The following is a 22,855-nucleotide window of genomic DNA, read 5'->3' on the forward strand; positions in this document are numbered from 1 at the left end:
TAACAAAAGGATTGTAGACATGATAAGAAGTCAATCATAAATGAGATGTATAGGAGAACCAGAGTAACCAATAAGTATTGTTCTATAGGTTGTTCATAAAATAGTCTGAACTAACCATATTATCTTGATTTCACAATATGCATCTGAAATCTTTTTTTTTACATTTCCCTTTTTTCTTTGTTTTCAAACAGCTGCCACTGTACAAATGCAATGAAGTAGGTATCTCATTGTTAGAACTAGATTCTTTATAGAACTAATTTCAGTATGTAATTCATCTTAAAAAAAACATAGGTACCAAATTTATTTTAACAAATTCATATTAGAAACTAGCCGATGCCCGCGACTTCGCCCGCGTGAATTTAGGTTTTTTGAAATCCCGTGGGAACTCTTTGATTTTCCGGGATAAAAAGTAGCCTATGTGCTAATCCAGGATATTATCTATCTCCATTCTGAATTTCAGCCAAATCCGTCCAGTGGTTTTTGCGTGAAGGAGTAACAAACATACACACACACACACACACACACACACACACACACATACAAACTTTCGCCTTTATAATATTAGTGTGAAGTGTGACAATACAGATCTGCATGCACACTTCAATCTATAGACTATAGAGCAAAATGACTGCAGTAACTTTATGATCAGCATTTTATTATGTACCAAGCAAGAGTCAGCAAGTATTCTGACAGCCAAAAAAAAAAAAACACTTTATACTAAGAGTGAGTGTCATTCTTTGATAGCTCTCGTTGCTGTTAAAAACTAGTAGAGAAAGACTTCTTGTCATTCATATGTATAATCAGCATTCAACTCTTAGTTATTTATTTCTATAATTGACACCGATTGCATGGTTCTTGAGGGAGAAAATTGTTAACAGCTAGTTAAGTTTCTTTGTCGGCAGTGGGACAAGTAGTTAACTGATGCATAAATAGAATTTTTCACTTATATTTATTACTAGCGATCCACCCCAACTTTGCATGGGTAACTTATTACAATTTTTATAGGGATCTCTAAATTTTTTGAAAATTTTCAAAGGCGGTTCAGTAGTTCCAAACATTACTGCTTTATAATATTAAATACTTTGTTTTAAGTTTTTATCAATAAGAGTAAGCACTGTGGTTAAATTGTCATCACAAAAATTACTAAACCTATTCTTACTGTGACATAAGTTAATTTACACTGCAAGTCTTCTATAGTTATCTCATTATATATTTACACAACACTACTTTATTGATTTCCAATTTATCCCTGTCACCTGTATTGATAATACTCCATCCTTAAACGTTCCATCTATTTAATTCATTACATCCCCATTCTATTATTTCCTAGATGTACCGTCAAGATAAATCATCATCGGAATCCAAAACAGAAGAATCATCAGATGAATCGCTACTTGAATCATCTGAACTGGAATCAGAAGTGTCAGTATCATAAACAAATAAATTATCGTTTAATTTCGTTATTTGTGTTATCAAAGTCAAATGTGCCATTTGAACTTCCATTTGGTTTTGCATAATTTGACTCTCTTCCTTTTGTACCATCAGTGCGGCTGCCTCTAGTTCGACCAGATCTAAAGCAACATTGTTCTTCATTATTTCAATGTTAGCAATATTATTACTTAGGTCTTCAAACTCTTCCGCTCTACACTTTTGTAAAAATATCAAATAATCCTTAATATACAGCTGGTTTAAAATATACCGAGCATCATTACTTAAATTGAACATTTGGTGGATACTTAACATACATTTGATTATATACTTCTTTCCTTTCCTCAATAATGATACAAGATCGTTCTTAACTTTGTTGCATAGATCGAAGTTTCTAAATATTGGATAGACTAGTGCTCTTCGATAGCATGCTATGAGAACCTCCTTCATATCTTTGAATACACAGAACCAGCTTAACGTTGCTGATAATTTATTGATTGTCCAACTGGATTCAACGTTACTTTCGTTCAATGTTGTTCTCTTATCATAGCAATAACCAAAAAGTATATCTACAAGTCCATAAAAAACTTGCTTGTATTCAGAGTTGGTTAAAATGTAATGCTTGTTTGGTAATTCTTTTAATACAGCCACCTCTTCTTCAGTAAAATCTACGTTTTTATCAAAGGAAGGGGTGTCCCAAGACATTGTGGCATCTAAATATGGCGCTAGGAGTTCTTTGTCAAAGAAATCTGCTAAATAATGATCCGAGGAGAATTTGTGGTCTTCATACTTTTCTCTCAAGGCATTCCTTTCATGGACTGGCACTTGTTCGGGAATCCTCAACTCAAATATTTGGGGAAACTCAGTACCTATTTCTTTGAACTCTGTCGATATTTTGTTTGCGAAACCGAAAGAGTATTTCTCGCTTGGTTCACCTTCGACATCTTGTTCGATAGTTATGCCGTCGTCTTCAAGCATTTGTACCAAGTCTGGATTAACATCTGGTATGTCTCTAGGAGCCAACAAGCTGGTGATCATGTCCAGATTTTCGAAATGTTCCCCCGGATTCTCTTTATCGAAGGTAAGGGTAAAATCTCCCGAGTCGGAGGTATACGAACCTTTGGAACGATCACTCTCAACTATTCGCCCAGGTAGTCGCAGTCTCAGAAAGTAGGGGCTGGATACGAACAAAAAATTCTCACCGTCAACATCGATCTCAGTTTCGCTGATATTTGTGTAAGGTGCATGCACAGTAATAAACACGTGGTCCTCGTCCTGTGTTAACTTAAATCGAGGAGTTAACATTTTGATGAGCAGCTAAGTATGCACACGCGGATACACTGAACATTAATTTACTAGCTTCTAGCTTGAAAGACTAAAACTGATTGTTGCGTAGCTTACTGAATAAACAATATAAAATTCTTTAAAACCTCAGCAAAACAGCAACAACAGCATAAACTTGAATTCAGATTTTTTGTTGTTTTGTAGGTATATTTATGAGGTATATATTTTAGCAATATGACACATGACATTTCATTATTTTATTTACGGCCCTGGATGTCAGTTTATTTAACCTGACACTTCTTTTAGTGTGTATATTTTTACCTCAGATTTTGTATAGGTAATCCATACTAGTTAGTTATATTAAATGTGTCTGTCTGTTTGCTAGCTTTTCACAAGCTCATCCATTTAACCGATTTTGACAAAAATACTGGTATACCTCCAAGTACCTAGTTAATTATTATCCTGGGGAGGTCTGGAGGGACTGTACCCCTGACATAAGAAACAATTTATTTACCTACATAATAGAACCTGGATATTTTGATGGAGACCCGAGCCTAAAGCTTCATGTGCTAAATTGGTGGCTAGATAACGCGCCATCACACTTCACACTATCATACTTTTACACTAATATTATTAAGGGGAAATTTTGTGTATGTGTGTGTGTAAGTGTGTGTGTGTGTGTATGTTTGTTACTCCTTCACGCAAAAACTACTGAACAGATTGGGCTGAAATTTAGAATGGAGATAGATTATACCCTGGATTAGCACATAGGCTACTTTTCATCCCGGAAAATTAAGGAGTTCCCACGGGATTTTTAAAATCCTACATCCACGCGAACAAAGTCGCGGGCATCAGCTAGTTGGTACAGACAAACAAGTGAAGCGCGAATGAGTGCGATTGTTTTTTTAGGTCGATTATCTAAAATCTAAATAATAATATGAAATCAAGAGGCACCCACGCTGCACTCAGTGCTGTTATGTATTATGGACGTGGGGGCGAAATGAAAGTCACAACACAATACAGTAAAGTTGAAAAGTATACACCGTACCCCATTGTCTTCTCAAACATATTTTATTTCGGTCGCAGTTTATTTCAGTCACCCCTCACGCAAAGTATCTTTAGGTAGTAAACTAAAATAAACAGGAAGTTAAATCTACCCATTGACTTTTTTTTAGAAACAGGATAGGTGGTGAACTTGCCTTGCGCTTGAGTGGTTCTATATTACCTATTTTATTCTTTCTAAACTTTAATCGGACGAGTTTTTTATTTACAAAAGTACAGCAAATTTAATTTCTTACCTACCTAGTTATTATTAAAATCTTATAGTTTTATTTCTTTAACAGTACCATTGAAAAAGACAGCCCTAGCGCCCATAAAGAAAATCGATGTAAAATCGCAATCGAATGCAAATCGAGTCGCAAGTTTGCAACATAAAAATATTGGCATTGATTTGTCAATTTGAATTTGTTTGACAAGTGTGATGTCATACAAAATGTAAATAATTGGTAAATTAGCGGATTTGCGAAATGCGAATCGGATTTTATAAACGTTTAGCTCTTTATCGTTTTGTTCTAATGAAAAAAGTGCGTTTTGAATGAATATCGAAAGCAGAAAACAAACCAATAATTAAAAAGAATGCCATCGGGACGAAAACGATGGAACTTGCATGGTAAGTCTCATATATTTTTATTCATTATTCATAACATACTTAGAAAAACACTCGATGCAATTTTAAATTCGTATCACTTTTTTAACGATTTCCTACCGTGGTTTGTCTAGGAATCTCTGATTTTTTTCCTATTTAGACGTTGCAAAACTTTTACCTGCAAAGTGTTCTCGTTTAATCAATTTTACGTGGGCTTTGACCTTGCATTATTTAATTACACAACTTTAATTAATAAGAAGCTTGGATAGGTACCTACCTACAAGAGACTGAAAGTACCTTGTATGATGATGACCATACAAGATGAATCTTCAATGGATTGCTTCAAGCTACAACTGTATATTGAACTAGTCTTCATTTCATTGTCATCTACTTAAGTCTCCAGCAGATGGAAGATTGGAGCACTATCTCACTAACGGCCGAAATTAATAATCAATCTATCTGTAATCTGTCGATAAGTTACTTTGCAATGTTGTTACTTGTCAAGAGTCTTTCAAATTCAAATTCAAAATATTTTTATTCAATTAGACTTTTACAAGTTCTTTTGAATCGTCAAAAGCATCTACCACTGGTTCGGAATGCCTTTCCTACCGAGAAGAACCAGCAAGAAACTCGGCGGTTGCTCTTTTCAAAGATTTGATATACAATATTATGCCATGTATAAAAGCAATTGAAGTCCTGCGCATTGCTGGAGCGAATTGCAGGTCAAATCCACGCTTTTTTATCATTTACATAATCTTCGATAGTATAATATGCTTTTCTCAGGAGCATATTTTTAATAGATTTTTTGAACCTGTGTAAAGAACCTTTTTTGAACCTTTTTGACAAATAACAGCGTTGCTAAGTAACTTATCGACAGATTACAGATAGATTGATTATTAATTTCGGCTGTGAAACACCAGTGTTCGAGCAACTAGTTGCACTACCAACAAAATGTATACAGCTCTGGCATCTCATCTGGTGTCTTGATTTGCTTGATTCCCGGTTGTGGTTACCCGCTGGTGGCGCAACCATTGTTAATCAGAAATAGATGGAGAGATTATAATATTATGCCATGTATAAGTTGTTCTGCACATTGCTGAAGTGAGCTACCAGTAAATACCGCACTCTTTTGCCATTTACTTACAAAATATTTGACTGTTTAATATACTTTTTTCAAGAGCATACTTCTGTAAAAGAAAGTCTAAAATTGACTGGAATTTTATCACAAAAGATTACTCATTCCCACAAATGACTTTCAGACTTTATTGAGGTGGAAATTCTATAGTTTGTGGTTCTTTTTCCACTCCACAGAATTGATTTTACCATATTTTTTGGAACCTGGAAAAACTAGTCCCATGGATACCTTTAAAATGTCTATTGATTTTGTATGCATTGAATCCTTTTTGTAAACATCCCAATTTTGTAAATGGTGGGAATACTTTACCTCAGAATTGTAGGATTAATTATTATTTGTTCTGTTTTTTGATCTTATAAAAGTCAAAACCACTAGGCAAAACTAGAGTGATGGAGTTACAGCTTGTTACATTACTGCCCAAAAAAGGAGTATGTTTTGAGGGTGTATTGTGCATGTTTCTTTGTCCCACCTTAACTTAAATGCCTGAACAGATTTGGATGTATGGGCCTATGGGGTACCATTGAAATCTTTACAATCACCCTGATTGACATTGCTATACATTTTTTGGAAAAAAGTAATATGGCAGCTGTATGGCGCCATTTTCAAATGTAAAAAAGTCTTTTTAGTTTGTTTGTGGCAGAACAGATGTATTTTGATTTTTTTTTCAATTACAACTTGTTCTTTTACAATTGGTACTTCACAGCAGATAATATACTTTTTGAGTATCGGTATTTTTCCAGATGGACCTCAAGGCTCCCTACGGAGACTTCGGAATCAGCTGGCCGAGGATGGGTGTGCAGAGTCCCAGGTGGTGTTAGCTAAACAATTGTTGGAGGAAAAATGTGGTGAGTATAGCTTTTTAGACAACAACAGTTTTATTTAGATTAGTTTATACTATGTATATCTACATTATGCAGTATATTATTTTGTGTTTTTTCTTTTTCTTTTTGTTTGTTATGGGTTGTCTTGTGACTTATATTGCCTGAAATAAAATTATTATTATTAGTATTTTTTGGTTTGTCCTTCAATGACGTCCACAGAGCAAGAGATTGACGTAATTTATAGATAGATAGATATATAGTTGAAGATCACGCAAACTTTTCTTCACTCTTCTGGTCTTCACTTTTTATAATACGAAAGTATGAGCTTTTCCTGGAATTTTATAATATCTTTGACAGTAAGTAGAAGAAATGTGATAACAATAATATGTGTTTTTTTATTTTTTAGAATTGGAGGCAGATAAGATATCCAATTTTAAACAGGCCCTAGAATGGCTTATTTGTGCTACTGAACAAGCACACCCTGAAGCCAGAAGAATGCTTCGAAGGTAAGTAGCTATCATATCATAATCAACCCATCGTCAGCACACTAGTACAGAGCATGGGTCTCCTCTCAGAATGAGAAGGGTTTTGGCCAGTCTACCACACTGTGTTTTTTAGACTATATTATAGAGCAATTGTGAGGGGTATGAGAGGCGAGATGCGGAAGGGATTTTCAGAAGATGTAGTTTTTGAACTTTAATTGTTTCTATTATCGTGTCATTCGGGATCATACTTCATACCTATCTCAAGCAGTAACTGTCTCATTGGTCTAGGGGTTAGCATGTTCTACTGCAGATGACGAGGTCTTAGGTTCGAATCACGGGTCGGGATATCAGGTTTTTCTACTTTTCTACTTGTTGTGTCGAATTGCTGACTCATCGGTCGCCGCAACTCCGTGCGCACAAGCATGGCGACTTCCATATGAATTAGGGATTCTAACGGTTGGCGTCATCTGAGTTGCCGGGCGAAAAGGTAGCAGACAGACACACTTTCGCATTTATAATATTAGTATGGATAGGTAAATCGTTAATCAGTAGTTCACTCTAGTGGATAGTTTACTCTGCTAGTGGGGATCTATGGGGGATCTATCCAATATTTAGCCTTATCAAAACTTTCTTATGAAATCTCCAAAAAAAAAACCTGATTACAATGACATTTTGGATGTCATTTTACCCAAGTAGTTCCTATTTCTATGCATTTTACGTAAAAAATCTCACGAAAATATATTGGAAACCCTTTAAGTTAAATAAACCATTTTCAAATTAAATTATTCATAAAATCTTGTTAACATTGTACACCATAATAGCTATTGTCTCCATGAGTGAAATTAGAAGAAAATGATATGAGGTAATGATCAAAGAGCTAGTGGGAAATGTTAGAAAGGTATTTACGGCTTGATAAAAGCTGAAATTAGTGGTTTTCTAACGGATGGCTAAAGGCATTTACTGTGAAAATTTCAACTCTCTACCTATTCATGAGATACAAGCCCACTGACAGACAGACGGACGGACGGACAGCGGAGTCTTAATAATAAGATCCTGTTGGCGCCCTTCGGGTACGGAACCCTAAAAAGCAAACGAACACGACTAAGAGCGGGGGCACACGATGCGTTGCGGCGGCGGTGCGGCGCCGGAGCGGTGTCGCTGCGTCGTCTTAGGCTGGGGGCACACGGTGCGTTGCGACGCCACACCGCAAAGATTTCACCGTATCAGCGGGCACACGAGCGGTGCAGCGCCGCAACGTTGTTATGTCGCAGCGGCGACGTAGCAGCGTTCGTTTACATCATTTAAGTATGTATTCGTAAACAACTGAGCGGTGCAGGTGCCCCGGCTTCCCATCCGATGCGTTGCGACGGCGGTGCGGTGCCGGAGCGGTGTCGCTGCGTCGCTTTACATAGAAATATCTGTGGCATGTCACACGATGCGCTCTGGCGCCGCACCGGACTTGCAACCACCGAGACGAGGCGGGGAAGGGTGAATGCGTTGCGACGTCGGAGCGGCACCGCCACCGCAACGCATCGGATGGGAAGCGGGGGCACCGCTCAGTTGTTTACGAATACATACATACATGGTGTAAACGAACGCTGCTACGGCGCCGCTGCGACATAATAACGCTGCGGCGCCGCACCGCTCGTTTGCCTGCTGATACGGTGAAATCTTAGCAGTGCGGCGCCTCAACGCATCGTGTGCCCCCAGCCTTATAATATTTTCACGCTATGTGCTGCACAGCGCCGCTGTAATGCAGTCCGGCATAATGTGTGTAATGGATAGTACAAAATAGAAAACTTTTAGCTTTTATCAATTACGTCCTCAAAATCTCCTACCAGCTCTCTCGTTCCGACATTAGACCCAATTGTTTGCATTCTTTGAAAGCGAAAACAAGAATCATGTTGGCATTGTTTGCTTCATTCCTTTGGGTTCACCACATACGCGTGTGTTACGGTTTACGTTATCTATTAATGAATATAACTTCATAAATAGTTTCATAAAAAATATATAAATTATAAAGTAAAACCCATGGAATAAATCATGGTATTGCCAAGCAAAGTTCTTAAGACCATAGAGTTCTTATAGGTTTTCCTGTACCTAATGTATAAGTAACAAATTAATTTGTGTTTTTTTACATATCTATGGTTTTTCACAATTTTAGGCCCAGTAGTAGTAATTTACGTATTGTTTTTCACAATTTTAGGCCCATTAGTAGTAATTTATGTATTGTTTTTCACAATTTTTGGCCCATTAGTAGTAATTTATGAATTTTTTCACAATTTAAGGCCTAGTAGTAGTAGGCTTAGTAGAAAATAAGGGGCATTTTTTAAATTATAAAAATGGCGTCGTTTTTCAAAATTCATTTATTTGGGTCACGGGAATTATTCCATCCAAATTATTATGTTACCTTTCAACTTAATTGATCCAGTAAGATTCAGATCAAACTGACTGTGACAGATAGATAGATAGATAGAAACACGAGTGATCCTATAAGTAATTAACATTCGATCAAACTTTTAATAGACAGTTAATTTTTATCAAATATGTTACTATTTTCAAACATAAAAATAATAATCGGGTTGGGTATGTTGTGCATAACTACGTCCGAAACTGATAAACAAAAGATTAAATATATTAGTAAACAAAACGTTAACTTAAAAGGGCTAGAACCCAGAGCCGTAAAACCAGTTAAAAAAATAACTTAAAAAAATCTTAAATGTAGGTAGTTATCAAAAATAATACAAAGTGGTGGCGTGGCGTCCATTATGACAATACAAAATAGTGCTTCTAGAAACGGAGTGAGTTTCACTGCGGGGGCGCAGTGAATGTGAATTAATATTTTTTTCATTGATCCGTTTGTAATTTCTTTTTATATACAAATGAATGGGAATAATAGAGATTTCGCTGTTTGGAAAACAAAATGGGATAAAGTGCATGCTGAGCTACAACAAAGGATGTAAGATTTAGATCGATAATAAAATTACTTGCAAGTTGCAGTTTAAATAAAGTACTCATAGGTCATCATATTATTTAATACATGTATTAGTGGTTTATGTATCAGTATGTATCAGTTATTTGAATGTATGTTTATTAGTCTATATATTACACACCACCTGCAGTCTAATTTTCATTATACTTTCCAATCTTTAAGGTTGCCTGGTAGCGATAAGGCCGCCTTTTGTATCTTCCCTCTCTCTCTGTGTTTTGTATTCTTTAATGTAATCCTTCTTGTGGTTGTGCAAATAAAGTGTATTATTATTATTATCATTTTTGCAGTGGTATATAAGATAAACATTTTAATTTCTGATTATGTACATAAGTGTGCATTTTTCGTTGATTTTCTAGTAACCTAAAGTAAAAACAATCAAATGATGCATGCGTGTACCTACTCGTACTAAATTTTTTTATTTTGGGAATGTACTTTAGTACATAACTTGAATTAATTGAATGCAAAACTAATATACGAAAATTTGTTTGCATGTTCATTATGTACACTGTCCTTATAGGGTGTCCTATGCGACAGTTTACCTACTCTAAGCCAACTTATACCAAAATATACTAAAAGTTATTTATTAAACTAGGTACTACTTAACTACTACTTAACTATTAATATTGTGTAGGAAATAACCCACATTGCTATTTTTGTGAGCTCACTCAACAACAAAAACATCTATTTTTAACCCCCGACCCAAAAAGAGGGGTGTTATAAGTTTGACGTGTGTATTTGTGTATCTGAGGCATCGTTGCTCCTAAACTAATGGACCGATTTTAATTTAGTTTTTATTTGTTTGAAAGGTGTTTTGATCGAAAGTATTCTTAGCTATAATCCAAGAATCAGCGGTTTGAAAGTTATCAGCTCTTTTCTAGTTACTGTAACCTTCACTTGTCGGGGGTGTTATAAATTTTTAATTTACGCTTGTTCCGGCATAATACGCCCCTGGTATTAAAATTACAAGTACTTTTGAATCGTCAAATGCATTTACCACTGCTTTGGAATACCTTCTGCTCCTGGTGCCATCCTATTGTAACACTTGTCAATCAGTAAACTAATATACAGAATAACAGTTCATTACAGTAAATTATGAAACCTGTAAGAAAACCTCGTGGTTTCACCTGCCCTGGTAGGCGTCAAATGTAGGCTATGAAACGAGTGCGAGTGCGAGTCAGACTCGCGCACCGAGGGTTCCGTACTCGGGTATTTTTTCGACATTTTGCATGATAAATCAAAATCTATTATGCTTAAAAATACATAAAAATCTGTTTAAGAATGCACAAGTAAAGCCCTTTCATATGATACCCCACTTGGTATAAGTTATTTTACTTTAAAAATTAAAGCACATTTTAATTTATTTTTTCTGTGATGTAACCACAAATTCACGGTTTTCAGATTTATTTTTTACTTGAAGTTGTGCTATAAGACCTACCTACCTGCCAAATTTCATGATTCTAGGTCAACGGGAAGTACCCTATAGGTTTCTTGACAGACACGACGGACAGACAGACAGACGGACGGACGGACGGACGGACGGACAGACAGACAGACAACAAAGTGATCCTATAAGGGTTACGTTTTTCCTTTTGAGATACGGAACCCTAAAAAAACAAAATTAAAAATACGTTTATCCGATTAAACTTTTACAAGCACTTTTGAATCGTCAAACGCGTCTACTCTGGTTCGGAAGAACAGAAGCAGTAAGAAACTCGGCGGTTGCTCTTTCCAAATATTTTAATACAATGTTGTGCCATGTATCAAAGTAATTGAAGTCCCGCGTATTGCTGGAGCCAGCTGCTGCTCAAATCCATGCTTTTTTTGTCAAAATAAATACCTAACTTGTTTGTTCCAGGTGTATTCGTTCAGGTGTAATAGATGAAGACAGCGCTCCGATAGTGCGAGCCAAGTCCTGTTTGGCGGCCAGTCGACAGGAGACTGTAGCCAGAAAGGCTGCGAGGGACCTTTTTGCCAGGTAATCCAGGCCCACTGCTGGTCATTTTTAACCCCCGACCCAAAAAGAGGGGTGTTATAAGTTTGACGTGTGTATCTGTGTATCTGTCTGTGGCATCGTAGCGCCTAAACGAATGAACCGATTTTAATTTACTTTTTTTTGTTTGAAAGGTGGCTTGATCGAGAGTGTTCTTAGCTATAATCCAAAAAAATTGGTTCAGCCGTTTAAAAGTTATCAGCTATTTTCTAGTTTTCTTGTAGAAAAGAAGGTTAGATAACCCTTAGGTTCATAATATTCAAGTGTCAATTGACAAATGTCAAGCTGTCAAGATGGACATTGCCTAGATATACATAATTATTTATTTGAAAATGATTTGTCGGGGGTGTTGAAAATTTTTAATTTACACTTGTTATTCAGGGTCTTCCAAAGCCTATATGAGAAAAAAAATTGACCCGAATTGACCTGTAAAGTTTTGCCTTTCACTTTGACAGGAGGTAGGATAGAACTTAACCGTTCATAGGAGCGCAAGCGAAGCGAGCGCGTAGTTTTTTTAATTTATAGACTAGCTCTTGGCTGCAAACCTGCTGGCAAGTGATGATGCAGCCTAAGACGGAGTGCGCCCGCCCAGAAGTTACCTATTCACTCAGAACTTTATTACTTTATTTAACTTAATCATATAAAATCTATTATAAATATTCATCACCATCCTTAGGAACCTATAGACGTCACTAACGTGAAGGTTATACATATAGTTTGGACTTATTATATCTAATTACATAGAACACTAGCTAATACTGATGATGACTGATAAGAAAAACACGCGAAAAATAAATAAAAAACGTGTATTTTTAAAAGGTTCGCAATGTAATAAAACATCTGACTGACGCTAGAGGTTAACGAACATTGTGTAGATAGGTGCCGCGGGATCGATGCCGCGTCAGCAATCCCGCGAAAAAAAGATGTGATCGTGGGTGTGGCATTGACTTCGAGTTTTGCACGGTATACATTGCGGGTATACAAGGCAAATGGTTATTGGTATTGGATTGTGTTTAGGTATTAATGGCGCTAAGTTTTCGCTAGCGTTCTAATTACAACTAATTATAGAAATAAGGCCGCCTTTGCACACAATTGTTTTTTTCTGTTTTCTTCCTTTTGTGTTGTGTTCCTTTTCACGTTGTTGTGTGCAATAAAGGTTTCATCTATCTATCTACAGCCTGTATGTATTTTGTACGTGTTTTCAGTCTGTCAAACGGGGAGCAATATATAACCACAGCCCAGCTGGAGCGTCGTATTCGCGAGATTTGCTCCACCACGCTGAGGAAGGGTGATGACGATGCCATAGATGATGACTCGCCAGGTAGGTGATTCATTTTATAGAAAACTAGAAGATGCCCGCGACTTCGTCCGCGTGGATTAAGGGTTTTTAAAATCCCGTGGGAACTCTTTGATTTTCCGGGATAAAGATTTATATTTTTATATTTCTGCTTTCTGGTTCTTTCTGATTGTTGTATAAATCAGACAAAATGTTTATTTACAGAAGAAGCTAGAGCCTTAGACGGTGAACAGGCCTTGGAACCCTCACAGCTTCAGGCCGGGGACCATATACACACAAATGGCACCATACGGACACACGATATCGGTGATGGTAAGTGAATTAACCTGTGAGTGAGTGGTGTCTAAACTAACTCGTGCCCGCGACTTCGTTCGCGTGGACTCCAAACTCCACATTCAAAACCCTTATATTTTTATCCCCTTAGGGGTTGAATTTAAAAAAATCCTTTCTTAACGGATGTGTACGTCATAAGAGCTATCTGCGTGCCATAATATGAGAGACAAGTACTACACATACAAGTTTCGACCCAAATAGCAATTTTTAGGGTTCCGTACCTCAAAAGGAAAAACGGAACCCTTATAGGATCACTTTGTTTTCTGTCCGTCCGTCCGTCCGACGTGTCTGTCAAGAAAACCTATAGGGTACTTCACGTTGACCTAGAATCATGAAATTAGGCAGGTAGGTAGGTATTATACCACAAGTACAGGAATAAATCTGAAAACCGCGAATTTGTGGTTACATCATTTAAAAAAAAATTAAAACACTTCGAAAAAATACCCGAGCACGGAACCCTCAGTGCGCGAGTCTGAGTCGCACTTGGCTGGTTTTTTTTAAATTTACAGACTAGCGCTTGGCTGCAATCAGACCTTCTAGCAAGTGATGATGCAGCCTAAGATGGAGCGCGCTTGCCTAGAAGTTGGCTATTCATTCTTGAATTCAATATGTTCTTTCGTTGGGTGTTCACTATTTAAGTAACTAAATTGAATAAAAAAAATGTTATAATTAATTAGCCTCATTCAGTATAGAATTAAAAGACGCCAGCCGAAATTATTCGATTTCGCCTCGTCATTCCAATATTACTCGGCTGTAAAGTGCTTTATTTCCGCCCTAGATTGTAATGTATTAAGATATTATTTTCGTAAAAAGTACAAAAACACCACCAAAGGTTACCTGTAAGAAATTGCTATAGAAATAAAGCCGCCTTTGCACTATGTAGTATAGTTTCTTCTAAGGTTTTCTCTATTTTTTATATAGTTTGTGTGTGCAATTAAGATTTTCAAATAAATAAATAAAACAAACACTAATACTAATCTTTTCTCTTACAGATTACTCAGACAGACGGACACAAAACGACGAAATCCGCAACCTTACAGTAGACAACTTAGTTTCCGCGGCCGTAGACTATTGCCAGGGCGAACTACCTCTAGTCAGTTACGAATTGACCCTAACAGACCCTAGCATAAAGGCCCTAGACCATATCCCTATACTCCACCAAGCTTTCCTACACCCCATAGTCTTCATACAAGTTCTTTATCTAAAACTCTTATACTATCTCGGGTCATTTTCCTTCAGACTATCAAATATCGAACTTTCTTTGTTACTCATAGCATATTTATCCGTTAGTACGGACAGTCTTTACCATTTAGTGCCATTAGTTTTGTACTACGCAAGCATTATAGTTATGACTATATGTACCTTCAAAATGTTGCTAGCAAAACGACAGTTTATAGATTTCCGAAAATGGTCTGGGTTATTTTTACGGTATAGTGACGGAAATCTGCAGCCGGACGAATCGGAAAACCTATTTGTACGGAACAACCTCGGTCCCTTTTTGCAGTTTTTCGTGGCGTTGTTCGTTAATTTGTTTCTGTATCCGTTTATAGCGAGTCAATGGGTGCCGTTTTCGGAATTCTGCGTTTTGTCCTTCTGTTTAATGTTCTTGACTCTGTTTTCGTTCGGCACAAACGGCAATCCTTATCCAGACGTTTTGGCGTTGATTTCTTTTGGTATAAACGTCTTAGCGAAGTACCCTTATGAAAAAGATACAGTGGTACACCAAGGTTGGCGATTTTTAGATTTGCACGTATCGAATTATCCGTCTTATATCCTTGGGAATAGCATCGAGTTTTGTTTGAACGCTCGCGTTTTTTTCTCTTTGCTTATACCGGTGATTTTGTTTGTGATGGCTCGTAGAAGTAATTGGTCTGGATTTTTGAAGTATACCTTACCCCATTGCGTGACTTTGAGCTGGTTACAGATGTTCATTACATGTTCCCATGGGTGTACTACCTATGGTTTGATTAGGGGAACTTTGGCGTTGGTTTGCTCGTTCCTATTTCTGCCCTTAATGGGCATAGTGACGGTGTCTTTGCCCATATTTGCCTTCCTCCAGTATGTGACGATCTCCAAGTTTTTCTATACTTTGACGGTTTTGGTTGGACTGACTGTGGGTTTGGGGGTGACGTGTTTGCTGGCGAAATCGGAAGCTACCAAGAAATTCGTTACACCGTTTCAGGTACTTGTATGATTAATTGATCATTATTATTTAATACCTATTTTAAACTAAAATCATAACCCTTTCTTTTGGCTTTTTCTGAGAGGTTGCACTAGAAAACGTTGACCCAAGTCGCGTGGTCAACTTTGGAGGTCCGACTTGGGCGTTAATATTTACTCAGTGCTATCATAGGTAGTGTACCTAATCGTAGGTCCCACGAACCTTGAAATTTTTGTTTTTCCGGAATGCTATTATACTTTTACGTGGTGGCGCATTAAAGCATCAAAATTGGTTCAGCAATTTAGTTGCCAAATTGTAACAAACAATTAGAGTGGATCTAGAGATTCACTTTAGCATTCATAATATTACTGGATAATGCCCGCGACTTCGTACACCTGGGTTTAAAGTTTTTTGAAAATTCCATGGGAATTCTTGAGTTTCCGCGATGAAAAGTTGCCATGTCCGTCCCTGCGATGCAAGCTATATCAAACATCAAAATTGGTTAAGTGGATGGACCGTGAAAATGTAACACAGACAGACAGCCTATTAAAAATATGTAATAATAATTATAATTTGTATATTTCTATCTGTAATTACAATAATGAACAATAAAGAATATTTTACTTTAGTTTTGCAAACAGACAAACACATTTATAATAAGTTTTGATTATAATACGGGTTATTAATATTTTTTTTTATTTTCAGCTCGCAGTCGGCCTAATAACACTAGTGTACATAAGCAATCAATTCCTCATACAAATCCAAGACGACGGCCTACCTTCCGGATTAATAGAAATACTAGGCGAGAAAAAACCCAGCATAAAAAACCTATTGAAAAACGACTTCATGACAGATTATGACGAAAACACGTACCACATAAGTTGGGATGATTATTACAACCAATGTAATTCGCCATCTTGGACAGAAAGCAATATGGCGTCCACTCAAATAAAATGCTCGGTTTTAGACGGCGCTAGTGTAAATTGGGAGGGTTATGTAAATGATGTCAAATTAAGAAGTGTACGTAATCGTTGGAGTTACTTTACGTCTTGGTTGCCTGCTGTTTTGTCGGAGTACTTCAAGTGTTATTACGGCGAGGAATATTCGACCCTATGTCAGAGTGCGGAAGGTGCGATGTTGAATGACTGTGAGTTTGTTAGCAGCGTCGCGCGGCAGAACGGACGGAGCTGTCACTTGAATAATTTGAACGAGTGAGTATTTCTGTTTCTTTCTAGAAAAACATGAATTTTTAGAAAAACGAATGTCTCTCGCTATATGTATTGTATTAACTAGCTGAATAGCCCCGGCTTCGTCCAGGTGGAATTTCAGAAAATTCTTTGTGAAAATTCATTCTACGCTATGGAGAAAAAAAATAAGTTCCTAGATTCAGCGGTTTGACTTGCATTATGTCAGTATGGCATCTTCTAAGTAAAGCATCTCATCTCAGGATACATCATCACTTTCCATCAGGTGTGGTAAAGCGTAAAAAAAAAGTCTCCGGCAAACAACTTGAACATCGATGCAATTGGCTAACGAATGGTGGGTGCACGCGATTGGTTGATCAGTGAGCTTGCGTGCGCGCTATTGGTTGATAAGTAGACGTTTGCTTCCGGATTCGCCAAATTTCTCCCGATACGATACTTAAGCGGCATGACACAGGTCTGCCCGCGAAATTGAAATTTAATTTCGTTTTTCGCAATTTGTAAAGTAATACGACAAAGTAGGCTTACGGCATTTTAATTGCGCCAATGCCAGTATCATCCTCATAGGTTCCCTTTTTTTTCCTCTCTTGTTTGGTTTTACAAAGATTAGCCAATGTCAAGTTTGTAGTTATTTGTAACAAGTTAGTTAGACTATACAAGTTTGGACCCCGTCTGTGCCGGCGCTCGCCGACATACGCACGGCACCCTCTTAGAGCGCTTTCCAGTCAGTTTTAACAAAAAAATAAACACTCCAAAAAGGCAGAGCACGACCGCCAGCTAACACCAACACAGACGAAGTCTCCTCATAGGTTTATATAAAAATCTTTACTTGAAAGTGTTCAGTTTAATTTATTTATCCCTCTTATTAAAAAGAATATCGCGGCCGAAATATAATATTTTTTTAAATTTATAGATACACTTACGAAGTAACAGTCAACATGGAGGCGAATGGGGGCATATTGAAACGCCATGCGGAAATATCTCTAATATTCGATAACGTTTTCACCAACTTCACGCGTCTCCTACGTTCCGACGACAAGATACGCTTCAGAGGCGTCCTGACAAACGAAAATGACTCTTACAACATTGGTAATAAGGACCTCGTTATCAAAGGCCACGAAATAAAATGCATAGAATGTAAAACCGCGAGAGGCACAGTCAGTTCGAGAGTTAGATATTCGTCAAAACTTTCGGAATTGTGTAAAACTGTTGTGAACGATTGTATTGTATCGGCGAAGTATATAATGAATTTTCTTTTGAATCCTATTATTGTTTTTAAATAAACTTTGCGACTGTATGTATTTTTTTTTGTTTTGGTTTGAATTAGACAGCTATTTTTGGACACTTTCTTGATTTCCTACACTGAAGTTTTATAATGTTTTTTGCATTTTGTCATCTCTCCTACAACACTAGTTATTTATTTATAATATTTCTTGTATTAGTATTCACTTATGTTGAAAAACGTGGAAACTATAATTTAAAACAATTTTAAATATTTTATAACAATGATTCCTAAAACATTTTAACACTTCTGTGTGTCAAAAAATTCTACTTTTGCTAAAATAAATAAATAAGTAAAAAGACATTTTTATAACAAATGCGCTTGACTACTTTTTTAATCATAGTAAACGATGAGATATATATACTTTCAAAGTATAATGTATTTTTAGATAGGACGTCACAGTATGTGTGTTTGTCAACATACATGATTTCCGACCTTAAACTTTTCTTTTACTTTTTAGTTACAAAAAAAAACTCGATATGTAAGTTGATACTACTGTAGTATTACTGTAAGTATGGCTGTTTTTTATGTTACATTGTATGATTTTGTCACCAAAACGTACTTCTTTGTTCGATCCAAAGGGTTTTTTTTCTCTCTCTCGTCTGGCTTTACAAAGATTAGCCAATGTCAAGTTTATAGTAATTTGTAACAAGTTAATTAAACTATACAAGTATGGACCCCGTCTGTGCCGGCGCTCGCCGACATACGCACGGCACCCCCTTAGAGCGCTTTCCAGTCAGTTTTAACAAATAAAGCAGAGCACGCCCGCCAGCTAACACCAACACAGACGAAGTCCATCCAAAGGGTTTCTTACATACTTTTTTGACTTATATTATAGGTAAATGGTCATTTGTGAGGTGGTAACTAGACGCGGCCGAAGCCTTTCCAATGCTGTAAAAGGTTTGACTCTAGGTTACAATGTCCATGGGAATCCATGTTCCATATCCATTATCCATCCATGGGAGTCGAGGTTTACCTCGATCAATCGATATTATGGAGTAATCATGTAAGTATATTTATGACTAAACACATTATGGATGAAAATCAATAATTAAGGAATGGCATCCATCTCATTACAATATTATATGTGTAAATAACATTTACTTTCCTAATTACTACTAATTTTGTTTGAACGATTTATTATTACTAGAAGATTCCCGCGACTTCTTGGTTTAGGTTTTGAAAAATCCAGGGAGAACTAATTTTCTGGGATAAAATATGTTAATTCAGGGTATAATCTAGTAATCTCAATTCTAAAGCCAAATCGCTTCAGTCATTGTTTTTAATTTTTTTAATCAGATAAAAGTTAACCCTTGACTGTAATCTCACCTGGTGGTAAGTAGTGATGCATTCTAAGATGGAAGCGGGCTAACCTGGAATGGGTATGGCAGTTTTTATTAAACCCATACTCCCTTTGGTTTCTACACGGCATGACGGTTGAGTGGTAACTAGCCACGGCCGAATCCTCCCACCAGACCAGACCAGAAATTTAGAAATTATAAAATTCTAAACCCCTGCCGGGAATCGAACCCGGGACCTCCCACTAAGTGGCTTAACAAACTCCGAAATATCCAAATTCACATTTATAATATTAGGTAGTCAGATGATAATATTATTATTTGGTTAATATATTGGCTTAAGACTGCATTTAAAAAATACTAATGAAACTTTTTTTTTATTAGTACTTAGTCATTATTTTTCTACGAAATATTTAAAAAAAAAACTAACAAAAAGGTATTTTGTAGTGTGTTACTAAGTATAAGAGAATACAACAAATATTTGAAAATTCTTTTGTTAATGTTCACTATAAAATCTCTAAATGTATAGATAGATGTATTTTGTTAGTTTAAATTATTGTGAAAATATTGTAGTGTATAGTTAGAAGTAAAAATGTTTACTAAAAAGAAGTGTCTATACAGCCACAAACGGTCGATTGGTTAAAAAATTGGACGGCCACAAGTGAAGTGCCATTAAAAATTGAACCTTAATAGGTTGGGTTAAGGAACGTATTTCAATAAAAGTTAATAAGAATCTTGTGGCTGGATGTGGTTTTTTTTTATTATAGAACGATTGTCTGTGGTCATCTAGACACTTCCTTGGTCAAATGTGACAATATAGTTTATGTACTTGGTGTAATTTATTCAAAATATATTTTGATCGAATCTCTATTGTTTTTTTGTTCCTCATACCTACAGGTCATTTTCTAAAACGTTGTCCTAATACAACGCGATTAGCGCAAGTTCGCACGACTTTAAAGGCCGATTCACACCAAGCACGTACACGTGCGTAGTGACGCGCGTAAACCCCTAACACATCGGGTTACGCATACGACCAGGCGTTACGCAAGCGGTGTGCCATGTTTCATATAGTTCCATACGAGCTATTACTCGTACGAATGCGTGATCAAACATACTGTATCCTCAGTATAGGATTTGACTTCTCATCAATTTTGAGAGTATTCGAGAGTCGTAACAAAATAACGTCAAAGTAAAATGGACCTAAAGAATCTAAAATTAGGGCCGAATTTTCAAGCGCCAAATAACTTTAATCTTAGACAGATGTTTTAACAGATTTGCTCAGATTTGCTATACCTACAAAAACTGTCAAAACTTCAAATTTATACCTCAGATAATAGTTATTTGACGAATGAGAAAGTCCTAAAATTAGTACCATTGATTTTAATTTTGCAACGTTTCCGCTTGGAGCGCTGGCTGTTGGTAAATAAATATATGTACAAGCTTGAGCATTATAACGGGCCATTTTACCTTAACGCTAAACAGCCTTACAAATATAAATGATTTAAACCACGTTTATTCTGAGCTGAGATTATTCTGAAAGTGTTTCGACTATCAAATATTATCAAGGTTGGTGAGAAGTAAAATCTTATAATTAGCACTTATTGAATTCAAATTCAAATTCAAAATTCAAATGTTTTATTCAAAGTAGGTACAAATGTACACTTTTTGAACGTCATAAATAAAATAATTCAATCATAAAACATAAAATATAAATTAATTGTACAATTTTAAGCTAGGTAAATAAATTTCAGTACGAATACAATGTTAATAGCTATAAAATTAACATATAACATAATTAACAATATTATTATCAATAATGATGAGATGTAACATTAGGTACTTCATTGTGTTAGAGGAGCTGTCCAAGCGTTCTTATCCGATATATAATCGTTTAAATTGTAATAACCTTTCTTGCACAGGTTTTTTTTAATGTACCGTTTAAACCTCCCTTCTGGTAAACTTTGAACTTCGAACGGAATTTTATTGTAATAGCGAACACCGCTGCCCAAAAACGACTCGCTTACTTTTTGTAGTCGAAACTTCTGGGTTTCCAATTTATTTTTATATCGTGTGTTAATATTATGCCGTTCATAATTAGTTCTAAGATTTCCTATATTTTTACGAACATACATAATATTTTCATATATATATTGACTCGCTACTGTCAATATATTGCTCTCTTTAAATATTTCTCTTAGCGATTCACGTGGACTTAAGTTGTAAATGGCGCGAACTGCTCGTTTTTGTAATAGGAATATGGTTTTAATATCGGCAGCTCGGCCCCACAACAAGATACCATATGCCATTAGACTATGGAAGTAACTAAAATAAACAATTTTAGCTGTGGACACATCAGTCAGCTGTCTAATTTTTCGTATAGCATAAGCAGCAGAACTCAATTTTTTTGATAGTTTACGGATATGACTTCCCCATTGAAGCTTACAGTCGATACCTATGCCAAGAAACACTGTATCTTCCACTAACTTTAACTTGTCATGGCCTAAAAAAATGTCAGTGTCTATCTGCCGGACATTAGGAAGGGTAAATTTAATGCATTTAGTTTTTTTGGAGTTTAACAGCAGATTGTTCGCTGTGAACCAGTTCAAGACCTTGGACAGAAGGAAGGAAGGAGAAGACCTTGAAGGTTCTACATAAAGAAAACATATTCCTGAAAGGCCGGTAACGCATTGGCGGTAAGTACTGCAAATATTCATGGGGGGCGGTAATCACTTGGCATCAGGTGACCCGCTTGCTCGTTGGCTCGCTATTTTTATTTAAAAAAAAAAAACCGGCCAAGTGCGAGTCAGCCTCGCGCACTGAGGGTTCTCGGATATTTTTTCCAACATTTTACACGATAAATCAACTATTAGGTATAAAAATAAATAAAAATCTGTTTTAGAATGTACAGGTAAACCCCTTTCATATTATACCCCACTTGGTATTGTTATCTTACTTTGAAAATTGAAACAATTTTTTTTTTTAATGATGTGATGATGACCACAAATTCGAGGTTTTTTCTTTGGTTGTAGGTAAAAAATAAAATTCCAGTTAGGTAAGAAGGTATATTTTATTAAGAAAAAATAGAATTTAATAAATATCACGAGATAACAGCTTAAGAACCACTGGCCGATAAAAATAACAACATAATTCGTAAGTACCTACTGACTAATTATATCTTACTTACATTGTTACTCAATAAATACTATTTGTAACTATCAATACTTAATTAAAATCTAATGTATGTAATAACTCAAAATTCGAAAAACCCCCGACACAAAAACTTCTATAAGAAAACTAGAAAAGAGCTGATAACTTTCAAACGTCTGAACCGATTTTGTTCGATTATAGCTAAGAACACTAATCCTTAGCTAATCAATCAAACAAAAAAAAGTAAATTAAAAGCGGTGCATTCGTTTAGGAGCTACGATGCCACAGACAGATACACACGTTAAACTCATAACACCCCTCTTTTTGGGTCGGGGGTTAAAAATAATCTCAATAC

The 22,855-nt window shown here is 36.2% G+C and overlaps 2 protein-coding genes across 5 annotated transcripts; one reads left to right on the forward strand and one right to left on the reverse strand.

Annotated features, from left to right (window-relative positions):
• Positions 1–634: 634 nt before the first annotated feature.
• LOC123877615 (protein SHQ1 homolog) lies at positions 635–2,941 on the reverse strand. Its single transcript, XM_045924438.1, has one exon. It carries the CDS (start codon positions 2,731–2,733, stop codon positions 1,339–1,341), a length of 1,395 nt encoding a protein of 464 aa, XP_045780394.1. The 5' UTR covers positions 2,734–2,941; the 3' UTR covers positions 635–1,338.
• A 1,241-nt stretch (positions 2,942–4,182) lies between these two features.
• On the forward strand, positions 4,183–18,074 carry LOC123877602 (wolframin). 4 transcript variants are annotated; one of them, XM_045924412.1, is made up of 9 exons: positions 4,183–4,381; positions 6,233–6,337; positions 6,720–6,819; positions 11,646–11,765; positions 12,986–13,101; positions 13,282–13,389; positions 14,403–15,592; positions 16,277–16,782; positions 17,687–18,074. In XM_045924412.1, the coding sequence occupies exons 1-9, from the start codon at positions 4,348–4,350 to the stop codon at positions 18,054–18,056; spliced, it is 2,649 nt and encodes an 882-aa protein (XP_045780368.1). In that variant the 5' UTR covers positions 4,183–4,347; the 3' UTR covers positions 18,057–18,074. The 4 variants fall into 4 exon arrangements, with proteins under 4 accessions (XP_045780368.1, XP_045780369.1, XP_045780371.1 ...); XM_045924413.1 differs by having other exon boundaries at positions 6,236–6,337; XM_045924415.1 differs by lacking the exons at positions 4,183–4,381; positions 6,233–6,337; positions 6,720–6,819 and adding an exon at positions 7,506–7,660.
• Positions 18,075–22,855: the final 4,781 nt, after the last annotated feature.

Source organism: Maniola jurtina, chromosome 24 (genome assembly GCF_905333055.1).
Source record: "Maniola jurtina chromosome 24, ilManJurt1.1, whole genome shotgun sequence".
Lineage (NCBI taxonomy): Eukaryota > Metazoa > Arthropoda > Insecta > Lepidoptera > Nymphalidae > Maniola > Maniola jurtina.

What these genes read in the sequence shown, in the direction of transcription:
- LOC123877615 (XM_045924438.1), bottom strand. Translation starts at nt 2,733, where the DNA reads ATGTTAACTCCTCGATTTAAGTTAACACAGGACGAGGACCACGTGTTT.
- LOC123877602 (XM_045924412.1), top strand. Translation starts at nt 4,348, where the DNA reads ATGCCATCGGGACGAAAACGATGGAACTTGCATG. An exon ending in GCCAGAAGAATGCTTCGAAG is followed by an intron (nt 6,820 to 11,645) that starts GTAAGTAGCTAT and finishes TGTTTGTTCCAG; the next exon opens with GTGTATTCGTTCAGGTGTAA. An exon ending in CATAGATGATGACTCGCCAG is followed by an intron (nt 13,102 to 13,281) that starts GTAGGTGATTCA and finishes GTTTATTTACAG; the next exon opens with AAGAAGCTAGAGCCTTAGAC.